The sequence below is a fragment of the Oryctolagus cuniculus genome, chromosome X (genome assembly GCF_964237555.1).
Source record: "Oryctolagus cuniculus chromosome X, mOryCun1.1, whole genome shotgun sequence".
Classification (NCBI taxonomy): Eukaryota; Metazoa; Chordata; class Mammalia; order Lagomorpha; family Leporidae; genus Oryctolagus; species Oryctolagus cuniculus.
Window position 1 is genome coordinate 37,378,128 of NC_091453.1, and position 14,546 is coordinate 37,392,673.

Here is a 14,546-nt window from a genome sequence, read left to right on the forward strand (position 1 = left end):
CACTCCTGGGCCAAAGGAATGCACATTTTGTTTAAAGTGCAGATACAATTCTTTCCACTGCTATAACATTTTTATAGACTGGCTAAAAATAAAGATTATTCCTACCCATATAATCCTGTCGAGAAGCATATATCATGCAACTTTTTAATTAAGAGTTGGTTGCAAGTGTGATAAACAGTTGCACAGTGAGGCTTATGTTAGCAGTTTGGATTGGAGTGTCTTAGAAAGGCCCCTGGATGACCAAGTAATAAGCCATAGAGAAATCTAGCTCCAGTATATGGTTCTCAGCTTGGAAGAAAATGTACCTTTAACATTCTGGTGGTAACATGGGCCTCATAAAAAATTGGGCTAATTTACACTCCAATTCAGGCATCTGAGAGGGTCTGTTTCCCCATAACCCTTCCAATCTTTTTTAATTTCAGTGCCTAAAAATGGTACCATGTTGTGGGTAGTTATATTCGTTTAATGACTAGTAAGCTTGAGCATCCTTTCTCGTTTATTAGCTGATTGTCTACTTCCCCCCGAATTGTCCTATCCTGTCACTTCTCCATTTTAAATGGGGTGTGTATCTTTTTCTTATTGATTTCCACAGATGATATAGATATAGACAGAGATGGAAACCTTTTGTTGGATATCTGTGTTGCAAATACTTTCTCTCCCAGTCTGTTGTTTATGTGTTAACTTTGTATATAGCATCTTTCTCCACACACACAGAAGTATTTCATTTTAATAAAGCAAAAATTAATACTATTTATTTTATGCCTTCTGAGGTATTAAGTCCTAAGAAGATATGTTTCATACTAATACTACATTATAAAAATATTCCAGATTTTCTTCTAGTACTTTTACAGCTGTTGTTGTTTGGTGTTTTTGTTTGTGTGTGAACTAGGGATTTATTTTCTCTTTCTTAAATGGGTAGCAAATAGTCTCATGCCAGCCACTGAGTCCCCATTAATTTGAAATGTCTTCTTTATCATAAATCAAATTATCTTTAGCTTATCAAATTATCTTTACAACAAATCAGATTCTCATATGAATACATGAGTTTGTTTCTGAACTCCAGTTTGTTCCACTTGTGTATTCCTCTGTTGCTGTGATGATATAACATTTGTGATTCTGGCAGCTTTATGGTAAAAGTTTTTGTATATAACAAGGCGAGTATTCTCCATTATTCTTGTTATTCAAAATTTTCTTGTTAACTCGTGGGCATTCATTATTCCAAATAAACTTTAGAATCCAGTTGCCCACGTTCCAAAGAAAATACTATTGGAACTTTAATGAGAAACGCATCAAATCTTTTGACCAAATTGGGGAAAAATGTCATTTTTATCATACTGAGTCTTCTCATCCAGGAATAGGATATGGCTCTTGATTTACTCAAGTCTTCTTATAACCTTCAATGGAATTTTATAGCTTTCTACACAGAAGTATTTTATATTTCTTATAAATTCCTAGAGATTTCATACTTTTTTTTGCTGCTGCTGTGAATAGGATATTTATTTATTTATTTTTATTTGACAGGCAGAGTTAGACAGTGAGAGAGAGAAACAGAAAGAAAGGTCTTCCTTCCCTTGGTTCACCCTCCAAATGGCTGCTACGGCCGGAGCTACACCAATCCGAAGCCAGGAGCCAGGTGCTTCCTCCTGGTCTCCCATGCAGGTGCAGGGCCCAAGCACCTGGGCCATCCTCTACTGCTCTCCCGGGCCACAGCAGAGAACTGGACTTGAAGAGGAGCAACCGGGACTAGAACCCGGCGCCCATATGGGATGCCAGCGCTGCAGGCAGAGGATTAACCAAGTGAGCCACGGCACTGGCCCTGTGAATGGGATCTTCTTCCGTTATGTCTACCTCTTCTTTAATGTTTATTTTTAAAATTTATTTTAAAAATTTGCTTGAAAGGCAGAGAGAGATTCAGAGAGAGAGAGAGAGAGAGGCATTTTCCATTAGCTGTTTCAGTTCCCAAATGCTTGTGACAACTGGGACTGGGCTAGTTCAAAGCCAAGAGCCAGGAATTCCATCAGGGTCTCCCATGTGGGAGGGAGGCGGCCAAATACTTGAGCCATCATTTGCTACCTCCAAGGTGCATTAGCAAGAAGCTGGATCAGAAGCAGAAGCACGGCTCAACCCCAGGCACTCTGATATGGCATGAGGGCATTCCATGCAGTGGCTTAACCCACTGCACCACAACGCCTGTCCCTCAATTATGTCTTCTAATTAGTTATAGCTCATATTCAGAGAAGCTAAGGGTTTAGGTGTATATTTATATCTACTCATTAACTGAACTTTCTTATTAGTTATAATAGTTTTTAATTTTATTCTCTTTAATTATCCAAGTAGAAAATCATACCCTGTTCAATTAACGCTAAACCTAATATTTGTACATCTTCTTTCTTTCTTAATCCCAGTGGCTAAAACCACCAGGAAAACATTGGCTAGTACTAGTGATAGCAGTCATTCTTATTTTGTTCCTGAATTTAATATAAATGTATCTAGTTCTTCACTGCTGCATTTGATGACTGCCTTTGGTTTCTGAGAAAAGTTCTTTACCACATTAAGGAAGTTTTCATTGATTCTTAGCTTACTCTATCAGTTATTTATTGCTGGGTAGCAAGCTAAGTCAATGCTGAGAGAAAAAAAATGGGTGTGTAATTTTATCAAATCATTTAGCATCATTTATGGAGATGACAGTATAAACTTTTCTCTTTATTAACCATTGATAAAGTCTATTAGCAGGATCAAGCCGGCGCCGTGGCTCAATAGGCTAATCCTCCACCTTGCGGCGCCGGCACACCGGGTTCTAGTCCCGGTCGGGGCGCCGGATTCTGTCCCGGTTGCCCCTCTTCCAGGCCAGCTCTCTGCTATGGCCAGGGAGTGCAGTGGAGGATGGCCCAGGTGCTTGGGCCCAGCACCCCATGGGAGACCAGGAAAAAGCACCTGGATCCTGGCTCCTGCCATCGGATCAGTGCGGTGCGCCGGCTGCAGCGGCGGCCATTGGAGGGTGAACCAACGGCAAAGGAAGACCTTTCTCTCTCTGTCTCTCTCTCTCACTGTCCACTCTGCCTATCAAAAATAAAAAAAAAAAAAAAAAAAAAAAAAAATAAAGTCTATTAGCAGGATCAATGACAATAACAGACTTCCTAAAATGCTGAACAATCCCCACTCCTGGGAAACGTTCCCATGTTATAACATAGCTTTTTTTTTAAAGATTTATTTATTTTAAAGATTTATTTATTTACATGAAGGGCAGAGCAAGAAAGAGAGAGAGGTATCTTGCATCTGTTGATTCACTCCTCAAATGGTGGCAATGGCTAGGGCTAGGCCAAAGTCAGGAGCCTGGAACTCCATCAGGGTCTCCCACATCCTGCTAATGCACCTGGGACTTGAATCAATCAGCATTCCAGTACAGGCTGAAGGCATCCCAAATGTGGCATAACTCACTGTACCACAACACCAGCCCCTATATTCTTCTTTTAATACACTGCTGGATTCTGATTAACAATCTTTTGTTTAAATATTTGTTGGGGCAGACATCTGGCTTAGTGGTTAAGAGGTCATGTCCCATATTGGAGTGCCTGGCTTCCAAACCTCGCTCCAGCTCCTGACTCCAGCTTCCTACTAATGCAGACCCTGGGGGGGCAGTCATGATGGCTGAAGGTATTGGACTCCTGTCAACCACATGATTGAGTTCCTAACTCTTGGCTTTGGCCCAGCCTAGCCTGGGGCCATTGCCGGCATTTGCAGAGTGAAAGCTTTCTTTCTATCTGTCCTCTCTCTTGCTCTCAAATAAATAAATAATTTACAAAAACAAAACGCTTTTCTACTAATATGTGAGATTAGGCTACAGTGGAGTTTGTGTGTGTATGTGTCTAAATCCGTCCGGGAGCAGGCATTATGGCACAGTGGGCTAAGTCTCCACTTGGGATACCTGCAATCCATGTGGGGATGCCTGGGATAGAGTCTGGTCTGTTTCCAAACAAGCTTCCTGCTATTGCACACCCTGGAAGGCAGTAGAAGACTCAAGTAGTTGGGTCCCTGCCACTCACGTGGGAGATCTGGATGGAGTTCTGGGTTCCTGGCTTCTTCAGTCTGGCACAGCATTGGCTGTTGTAGACATTTGGGGAGTGAACCAGAAAGAAATGGAAGACTGATTCATTCTCTCTCTCTCTCTCTCTCTCTCTCTCTCTGCCTCTCAAACAAAAATTAAAAAAAAAAAGTCTGTCAGGGCCAGCGCTGTGGCACAGCAGGTTAAAGCCCTGGCATGAAGCGCCAGCATCCCATATGGGCACCAGTTTGAGACCTGGCTGCTCCACTTCCGATCCAGCTCTCTGCTATGGCCTGGGAAGGCAGTGGAAGATGATCCAAGTCCTTGGGCCCCTGCACCCAGTGGGAGACCTGGAAGAAGCTCCTGGCTCCTGGCTTGGGATGGGCACAGCTCCGGCCATTGTGGCCATCTAGGGAGTGAACCAACAGATGGAAGATCTCTCTCTCTCTATCTCTACCTCTCTCTGTAACTCTGTCTTTCAAATAAATAAAATAAATCTTTTTTTAAAATAAGTATGTCTAGTTATACTATCTTTATACAGTAACCTGGGAATCTTTTTGTCTCTTCCTATCATCTGATCTTTCACGATTTGCTAGAACTTCCAGAATACCAAGTGGGTCTGGTACCATTTCTGAGCAGAAAACTTGGACCATCTTTTTGGTTTCTTCTATACTTTTTTCTTCTCTTCAGATTTCCTGCCTGTCCTCAAGTCATTTTGGATAATCTGCATCTCCTTGGAAAACTACTCATGTCATTGAGGCTTTCCCATTTAGTGGTCTGAAAGCATACAAGGCATTTTGATGTAACTTTTTCTTCATCTCAGAATCTATGTTTAAATCTCCTACTTCAGACCTTATTTTCTTTCTGTTTTCTTATGTTTTTCTCAGTCGTATCTGTCAGAGAGAGGACGTTCTACCTAATTTGCTAGTCTTTTTTAAAAGCTATCTTTTGAGGTGGTCATGAGGCAGAGCAGTTAAGCCGTTATTTGGGACACCTGCCTCCCATATCAAAGTGCCTGGTTCAAGTCCCAGCTCCTCTGCTTCTGATCCAGCTTCCTGCTAATGTGCACCCTTGTAGGCAGCAAGTGATGGCGCAAGTACTTGGGTTCCTGCCATCCACATAGGAAAAGAGCATGCAATTCTGAACTCCTGGCTTTGGCCTGGACCAGTCCCCGGGGTTGCAGGCATTTAGGGGTTGAACTAGTGGATGGAAGATCTCTCTCCATCTGTCTGTCTGTCTCTGCCTTTCAAATAAAATGGGAAAAAAAGTTAAGTCACTTCTTATTTTATCTTTTGTTTTTTATTTCATTAATTTCAAGCTTTGTCTATGGCTTTATTCTGTGGGTTTTTTTTTTTTTGGTTGTTCTTTTTCTAGCTTCTTGAGGGGAATAATTAGTTCACTTAATTTAAACTGTCTTATTCTCTAATAAAAGCATTTAAGACTATAACTTCCTCTAGAACCCCAATGGTGATATTCCATAGGTTTTAATAATGTAGTCTTCTCACAGACATTTATTCCAAAGAGCCTATAGATCCCATTCGTAGTTCCTCTTTAACACAAGTATTTCTAAACTTTCAAATGGGGTGGAGAGCCTGGCCTTTTTTTTTGCCATTGATGTTAATATTTCCTTTTGTTGACTTCTAATTGGAAAACACGAAACACATCTTCTAATTGGCTTGGTAATAATGTTGTTCTCCCAAGGTGTGGGCAGATTGTTCCTTGTGCCTAAACATCCTTCCCCAGCCAGTCCAACTGGCAATCTCCTATTCATCATTCCGCACAGCTCAGATGTCACAGATTCTAGGAGGCATTTTTTTTTTTTAAAGGAAGGACAAACGCCAAAGAGATTCCAAGCGTCCTCTTTGGTCTCCTGACCTGACCTTGCAGGCACTCTTGTCAAGCACTCAGACAGCCACTCCGCAGTCACACCAAGGGCTAAGGGAGATGGGGGGAGGGGTCTGGCAATGATCTTGCATGTTTGTCTGGAGGGGGGGAGGGGCGGAGGGATGGGTCTAGCTCTTACCTGCTCTCTGCCAGCCTGCCTGAGGGGGTAAGCTTCATGGAGTCAAGGACCTGAGTAGGACAGCAATACTGGTGTAGAGTGTGAGACGCTGTGGACCTGAGAGACAGCGAGAGACAGAGAGAGAGAGAAACAGAGAGAGACGGGGGTGGGGGCGGCGGAGGGGAGAGGCAGGGTGGGCAACGGGGTGGGGGGTGGGCAAGGAGGTGAGAGTGAGTGGGAGAGGAGAAGAGGGAAGACTGGGAGGAACGGAGGATTGGGGATGGAAGGGGAGGGGTGGAGAGCAGGGAGGGAGGGAAGGTAGGAGGATCAGAGAGGAGGGATGGAGGGTGACGGGAAAAGGAGCAAGGAAAGGGGGAGGGAGGGAGGAGGGAGGAAGGGAGGAAGGGAGGAAGGGAGGAAGGGAGGAAGGGAGGGAGGGAGGGAGGGAGGGAGGAAGGAAGGAAGGAAGGAAGGAAGGAAGGAAGGAAGAAAAAAAGAAAAAACCACAAAGTCAAGAAAGAGAGGACGGCACTCGAACCACAAACAGAACACAACGACAACAGGGGGCAGTAGAGACGAAAGAGCCGGGCTGGGCCTCCTGTGTTCCAGATGACTCCATGGGGACCTGGGCCAGGCCACGGAGACGCTGGGACACCACAGCAGGGAAGGGGGAAGGGAGCCCTCCTCACACCAGACGCCACATGGGAAGGGGGGGAGAGAAGGGGACAAGATGTGTGGGGGCTCCTCTGGGAGAAGACCCCCTCACAGGAAGGGAGGCCAGGAAGGAAGGGGTAGGAAGGGCTCTGGGCCCACCGAGGGGGGAAGACCCAGGCCGGGGGGGGGGGGCGGTGAGGAAACACTGAGGGAGGAGGGAGAGAGGGACAGAGAGAAAGCGAAAGAGACAGGAAAAGGCGAGGAGAAACAGAGAAACGGGAAGACAGCAAAGGGGCGAGACAAAAGACACAGAGAGAGGACAGGGAGATGTAGAGAGTGCCAGAGCGAGGGGAGGGGTGAGGGGGGGAGAGGCTGACAAGGTCTCAGTGGTCTTGGTGACAGGATAGGACTCCGGGCTGAGTGGGTGGGTGGGGCTGGTGAGCCAGAGGACAGGCTGCTTCTGAGCAGGAGTCTTTCGCTTCAAAGCCAGTGCTTCGCCCCCCACCCCAAGGCAGGGCCCCCAACCTCCACCCCCAGCGCTGCGCCCCCACCCTCTCCTGCAGGGTCCAAAGACTTCCCTGTGAGTAAAGTCCAGAGAATGGTAAGGGGGAGGAGTAGTGAGGCACAGGGCCGGCTCCCTGCCCTCCCAGGCACAGCAGTGAGGACAAGCTCGGAGAGGAGCCAGCCCCTCCAGGTCAGCCAGCCCAAGGTCCCGCACAGCCCCCCCAACCCCCCAAGGCAGGTTGCACTCTGGGCCTGCCCGTTCAAAAGCCCGAACATGAGGCTGCAGGCTGGGCCAGGGGCCCGCTGTCTCTCCCTTGCTGCAAATTTGAGGATGCACAAATCTGAGAACCCTGGAGGGAATCTCTGAAATCTGAGCCTCTTCTCCGCAGAGCCTCTGGAATGCTCGTGGCCATCAGGGTAACCGTGCCTCAAGTGCCACCATGTCCGTGCCAGTCACCAGCTCAAGTCCTTAATGGTTAGCTCACTGCATGGAAGACCCCGAGGCTGCTGGAGCGTGGAGCTCAGGTTCTCAGCGGCTGGAGCCGTGCGGTGCCAGGCCAGGCTGGCACACCCGGGCAGCTCCCAGCTCCCTTGTCACAGGCCACACACACTGTGCTGCTTGGCGGCTCCGGGGTCCTCATGCAGCTGCCCACGGCCTTGCCCCCCCCTCGAGCCAGCTCCCTCCCCCAAGCCAAAGGCCTCCAGGAGTCCAAGAGGGGAGCCAGGAACCAGGAAGCCGGGAGGCTGCTGAATCGGCGGCCCAGGGACTAGGTCCAGGCCTGAGCATAAAGGCACGGGGGTCAGACTGGGAGGGAGGTGGGGGGGGCCCAGGTTCCTACCTGCTGCTCCTCCCGGGGGGCTCCACGGGTCTAGACCTGTCCCAAGGGTAGGTCCCCTGGCCCAGCCCACCGGCTGGTGCCTCCATCGAGTCACCACCCCCTCCTCCCAAGCCCTTCCCTAGAAGGAAGAACCAAGGAGGCGGGGCCAGGCGGGCTGGGCTGCAGGCCAGACTGCAACTGGAAACTGCTCCTTCCCTGCTCCCCAGGAGGGCTGGGTACTCCTCCTAAGAGGAAGCAGCTTGCCCAGCTCACAGGCACTCCTGGGCCAAACCCCGGGCTGCACTCGCGCTGGGCACCGCTGCTGCTGCGATCGCCCCAAGCACCCTGGCAAATCTGTATCACTTAGCCCTAGTCTCCCAAAGACAAAACGGAGATGGGGAAGGGGTTCAGTCACTGGCCATTCTCAAAGCTGGAATCTGTCCCCTCCACCAACCACAGCTTTCCACACACATCCTCGTTTGCAGCACAGTTAAGGAGGCCAGGCTTAGGAGTTGTTCTGGGACCTTCCACAATCCAGGAATAGTCAAACTGCCCGTTTGGGCATAGCGAGAGGCAGCCCTGGCCATGGCACTAAGCTGTTCCTCTTTTCTGTGTTGTTTTTCTACAGTGTCTAAGACAAGCGCGCCCCCCAAAGAGAAAAGCAACAATTGGAGGAAAAGCCGTTCACAAGCTAGAGGCCATTCTTGCGAGGAAACTGCCCGGCCTGATTTCATGCCGGGGCACAGTGAAGTCTGGAGACAGAAGAGTCCCAACACATTTTATTTGGCAAAGTCAGCCTAGGATCCAGGTGCCCTGGCTCCCCACCCATCCCCCCTCGGAATCTTTCTGCACAGTTGGGAGGCACTGGAGAAATGAGAGCCATGCAGAGGGTGTGAAGTATGCAGGGCCTCCTGTCCTGTCACCAGGCCCCACGGCCCAGGCCCCTGGCTGTTTTGAGCAGAAGGTGGCCCTGGGAGGCGCCAGGGGGCCAGTGAGCTAGAAGGAATAGAAACTGACAGGCAACAGGCCAGCCTTCCTGCCTCCCTGCAGGGGCAGTTGGCTCCTCTCAAGAAAGCCGGAGCTGCCTCGAGGTTGGCACCTGGGGGCCCCTAGTGGCCTCCTCTCCCTCTCTTCGCCCCCTAAAGCCTCGGCCCTCGGCGCTCTGGGCTTTGTCTCTGCTCAGCAACTTCCCTAGGTGCTGCAGCAGCTATACCTGGGTAGTTGCTGCCCTGAGAGCTACCCCTCTGATCCAGCCCTTCCTCTTGGCCCAGCTGGGGTTGAGACAGAAGTTCTAGTCCTCAGTTGAAAATGGATGCTGGGCAGCCTCAGGGAAGCCCCTTCTTGTCTCTGGTGAGGTAAACAGCCTGCGCTTTGGTGCCTGGGCAGCCCTTCTGAGGCTCAATGTGTTCATCTACGGATGAGGAGGAGCGATCCCCACCTCATAGGTTCTTGTAGGGATTTGGTAAGACAAAGTGCACGTGACCAGGACAAGCAGCTGGCACGGTGCTGAAGATGCTTCTTGGGATATCCACATCCCATACTAGAGGACCTGGGTTTGAGTTCCAGCTCCACTTTTTTTTTTTTTAAGATTTATTTATTTATTTGAAAGGCAGAGTTACAGACAGGCAGAGGCAGAGAGAGAGTGCAGTCTTCCATCTGCTGGTTCACTCCCCAGATGGCCGAAATGGCTGGAGCTGCACCGATCCGAAGCCAGGAGCCAGGAGCTTCCTCCGGGTCTCCCACGCAGGTGCAGGGGCTCAAGGACTTGGGCCATCTTCTAATGCTTTCCCAGGCCATAGCAGAGAGCTGGACCAGAAGTAGAGCAGCTGGGACTAGAACTGGTGCCCATATGGGATGCCAGCACTGCAGGCAGCAGCTTTACCCGCTATGCCACGGCACCAGTTTCCCAGCCCCATTTCTGCTCCAGCTTCCTGCTAATGCACACCCTAGGAGGCAGTGGCTCAAGTACTTGACTCCCTGCTACCCACGTGGGGGGCCTGGATGGAGTGCCTGGCTCCAGGCATTTGGGAGTGAACCAGTGGATGGGAGGCCTTTGTCTATCTCTTTCCGTCTGTCTCCATCTCTCCTTCTTTCTATCTTCCTCTCAAATAAAAGAAATGAATTAAAACAATGGCTTTAAAATGCACACATGATAAAGAGTCTTAGCTTCAGCTTGAGAGAGGCAAGGGAGACCTGTGGGAAGCCCGGTGGTTTCAGGGATGGGGCAAAGACTTCTAGGAAAAGATCTCAAAGTGGTGCCACTTTTGAAATGCCGACACACACAAGCATGTTGGGTGGATTCACGTGCTGACCCTGCAGGTGCTGAAGGGAAGTGGGAAGTACAGATGAGGAGCCTGACCCAGCCACCCGGCACTAGCAAGTCCTCATTCTCTTCTTCAAACAGACACTGTGGACCTGGCGCTGTGCCCGGTGCTGGATATAGCAGCAACTAAGGGGAGACAATGTCCTGCTCTTGTGAAGTTTAAAGCCAAGTGTGAGGAGACAGACACTCACCATGTAACAGAATGAGACTGAGCAAGAAGTGGCAAGAGCAGGCCAGCATGTTCCAGACAGAGGAAGCGACCTGAGCAAAGGACCTGCGGCAGGTATTTCCAGGAACTGCAAAAAGAGGTCAGCGTGGCTGAGCGGGAAAGGCAGAGGGCAAAGAGGTGAGACTGGAGACTTAGGCGGGGCCTGATCCTGCAGGGCCTTGGACGCCACCATCAGGGTTTCCGTGATTACACTAAGAGCAGTTTGGAAGCCTGGGGTTGGTGGAAGGCACGGGTAGCATGGGGATTGTTTCTGAAGCCCCTGAAGTTGGATAAAAAATACAAACTTCTAGAAAGAGCATCTTTAGCTTCCATCAGGTCCTGAGATGGGCTTGTAATCCCCAAAGGGTAGCGAAGCTTCTTACATGATCCCGTTCCCTAAGTCCCTAGTGAATGAGTTAGAGGCAGGCATTCTAGAACCTTCTGTGAGCTACTCCCTTACCCTTGACATCCAGCGAGTCTCAGACAGCAGTACTTGCGATTCTTGGCCACATTCTGCCACTCTGTGCCCTCCTCTTCACCTGTGGTGTCCCTCTGTGCTCCCGCTGCCACTTCCCTAGCCTGCATGGCTCCTCCTTATTCTTCAGAAGTTGGGTAGATGTTGTATCCTCGGGGGACCCACCCTGACCCACCCAGGCAAGTTGGATACCTTCCCTTGTGTCCTTCCACCCTGCTTTTCTCTCAGCCAGCTTCTCTCACCATCCTCTGTTCATATGCTTGGTATCCCTTCTTTGACTGGGTCACGGATGGTGTCCTGCTCCTCCCAGTGTCCCTAGCACCCAGCACAGGGCACCTGGTCATGCATGTTGGTTGGAGACACTGCACCCAGAGGTGGAGGCTGCAAGATGGGCTGATGGACACTAGAGGGCACTGCAGCCATGGGAATCCTGCGCCTGATGCTTACTAGGCTGCCCAAGCAGGTGCCCTGGGGCCAGGCATGCCACTCTTTCCGGAAGCCCAGGAAGTGGACACTGTGGCTGCCGTCCTGCAGCTCCTCAGCTATGGGCCCAACTGGCCAGGGACCTAGTGCCAGCCTCCAGATGGACCTTCTGCTTACTTTGCAAACTTTCTCTCCACAGCCTGGTCTCACTGCAGATACAGCTTTAGTTCTTCACAAATGCAGGTACCAAGCACTCCTCCCTCAGCTCTGGCCTGTGACACTCTCCACTTGACCCTGCCCCACCCCAACCTCCTCTGGCTAACTTCTACCCATCCTTGGAGAAGCCTTCCGTTTTAATTGTCTGTACTTGTCTGTTTCCTTGTTTCCCAACCAAACAGTGGGCTTCCGCAGCGCAGGGCCATTGCTCCATTATTCCTCATTCTGCGGTTTGTAGACCCTCAGTAAATTATCCTTGAATGAGAGAATAAATGAATGAATGGACAGCTGGATGACTTTGGGCAAGTCACTTTACCTCCCGAGGTTCCAGTTTCCCCACCTGAGAATCACACACACTTGGCAAGGTGGCCACAAGAATTAGAGATAGCATGGGTTGTGGCCAGCATTATGGTGTAGCGGGTTAAACTGTCACCTGTGACACTGGCATCCCACAGGGTCACCGGTTTGAGTCCCAGCTGCCTCACTTCCCATGCAGCTCCCTGCTAATGTACCTGCAAAAGCAGCAGAAGATGGTCCAAGTGCTTGGGCCTCTGCACCCATGTGGAAGACCTGGGTGCAGATAGTGTGTGTTGTGTGCTCCATAGTGTTACAACATAGACCTTTTCTGATGTTATTCATATTGATTAGTATTCTGTAGTTATCAATATTTGAGACAATAAAAAGTATAGGGGGCAGAGGAATTGAAGGAGGCTCACCCTGAGCCTGGAATAATCTCTTCCGCTTATGTTTACCAGTTATATACGGGAGGTGGTTTTTATCAGTAATAAAACTGGCATTTTTATGGAAACATAACAATGGCACCTACTATGTGTTGCACCAGAGAAAAGAGGCTCTGAGAAGGTGGTAGAGAGCCTCTCGTGTCTGCCATAAGATACGAGGCCAGAGCCAAGGCCAGAGCTATGGGCCAAGGCCAAAGCTGTGGGCATGGCCACTGTGTCTGGGGAATAGTCATTAGTGGCACAGCTGGTTCCAAACTCTTTACTCATAGGTGAAAACCGGTCTAAGGGGTCATTAATTCCCTCAGTAATTAATGTAAAAACTGCAGGGTTTGTATTAATGGAAAAGTAGGCTCAAGCATCAAGCTGATAATATTGATAATGTGTGTCTGTAATTATACACTACAAATAACTATAAATCCAGTCCCTGCACTAATAACATACAAAAATTCCTGGAGCAACCAGGAAGTTGGATGCAGCTGTCCCATTCATAGCACTGTGCCAGTTGTTCTGAGGCTACAAAAAGCAGCCCGAAGTAGTAGCAAAGGTAATGTTGGCCTTGCATTCAAAGGCCGTATTTGCATAAAATAAGGGGACCATTTAGATACAACAGCATGAGCATGGCACTTGAAAGTACAGTAGGCAAAGGGCAGCTGGCAATAACCAAGGAACCCAAAACTTGATGACTGGCAATCTTACCACTGCAGGTCTCCAAGGGGACGGCCCCCAACCCCTTGCTCCCATCTCTGACCTCATTTGGGTGTGTATGCCCTTAAAACTGGTCCTGGGGGCAAAGAAATGCCAAGTGCCAAGTATTTCACTTCTGTACCCTCACCCACTTCGAAGAGCCTCGGCTCCCACCTAGTCACTGTCTTGTGTTAGCAAGGGCTGGACACAATCAGTGCGGTCAGACCCAGAGGCGGGCCCTCAGGCTACATGGTCACACAGTAAGCCATGTTGGCAGCCACATCAGGCCTCGTGGAAGCAGAGGAAGGCAGTAGAGAGAGGAGGCAGTGCCAAAGAGATGACAGCTGTGAGAGGTAGAGAGACAGGAGCCGTGGGCCCAGGAAATTCTGAGCAAGAGAACAATCTGGGTCCTTGACTTCCGGGTCCCACTTGCAGTTGGCGTGAGGCCTGGCTGGGCTTCACTTACCGCTCTTGGATTCTGTGCAATGTAGCCTCACAATAGTCTCCCCCCCTCCACCCCTTTATTCTTGCGCTAGTTTGAGTGGGCTTCTGTTCCCTGCAACAAAATGTACCCAGACTAAGACAAGTAAAAACGGACTATAAGTGCACGGCTTGCATAAGCATAAAACGCATAAGGAACACTTATGTAGGGAGGGGATGAATGCAATTACGCAGCGTTTGTGTTTGCTCACCCCACAGCTCCCTCGCTTCCTGACACTTGCTGCCACAGTCACACACACACACACACACACACACACACACACATGCAGCAGCCACCAGATCTGCCATTGTACAGATACTCTAACATCCACAGTCCGGCTCCAGTGTGCCATGTTGTCCCTGCCCTCCACGCGGCTGCACTGACATCGAGCCTCCCCGACACGCAGCAATGCACACGCACACACATGAACACAGTGGCACTGCCCGTAAGGCTCAGGGCAGGAGCCGGAGCTCCGCTAGGCTCTGCACAGCCTCCCTTCCCAGCTGCCAAGTGACTCATCCCCAGGGCTGCTAATTAAAGCCAGGACAGAGGGGACAGAGGCAAGGGGAGGGAAAGGGAGAGAAGGCAAGTTTATTTTGGTGCCAACCAGGCACTCAGCCAGCTTAGGGGTCACCCACTTCCTGGGGCTGGGCCAGGCGGGGGCAGGAAAAAACAAAGAGGAAGGGGAGAGAAAAGGAATCTCTTACCCCTTCTCACTCCTCTGGAGCTTCCTGGCAAGGGATCTCCTTTGGGAAAAATACCCTAGATCCCCCCCACACCCCAACCAGCTCCTGCCTCCTCCGTCCTGCTGTCAGAATCCAGCTCTAACCCTCTAGACTCTGTCCTTATCCCCTGGCTGTCCCTCTCGCCATCACACGCCCATCTGAGTCAGAGCTGGCTCATCTGAGTCTACACCAACCCCAAGAGCAGGGACCCCTGTTGCCTGCTCCCACCCCTTGGCAATCACTCAACATGG

The 14,546-nt window shown here is 49.9% G+C and overlaps 1 protein-coding gene across 8 annotated transcripts in view; it reads right to left on the reverse strand.

The window, feature by feature from the left end:
• Positions 1 to 14,546, reverse strand: part of IQSEC2 (IQ motif and Sec7 domain ArfGEF 2) — an 87,236-nt gene that overhangs the window by 40,892 nt on the left and 31,798 nt on the right. For 2 of the 8 annotated variants that reach the window (XM_070067293.1, XM_070067297.1), the window contains exons 1-2: positions 8,042 to 8,197; positions 6,066 to 6,161 (exon numbers count right to left, since the gene is read on the reverse strand). The exons of 2 other annotated variants lie outside the window; for them this stretch is intronic. In XM_070067293.1, coding sequence (XP_069923394.1) covers positions 6,066 to 6,161; positions 8,042 to 8,127 — 182 coding nt within the window. In that variant the 5' untranslated portion in view covers positions 8,128 to 8,197. Of the gene's footprint in view, positions 1 to 6,065; positions 6,302 to 8,041; positions 8,198 to 14,546 lie in introns of those variants that run through there. 4 more of the 8 variants (XM_070067292.1, XM_051827115.2, XM_070067295.1 and 1 more) reach the window with 3 other exon arrangements.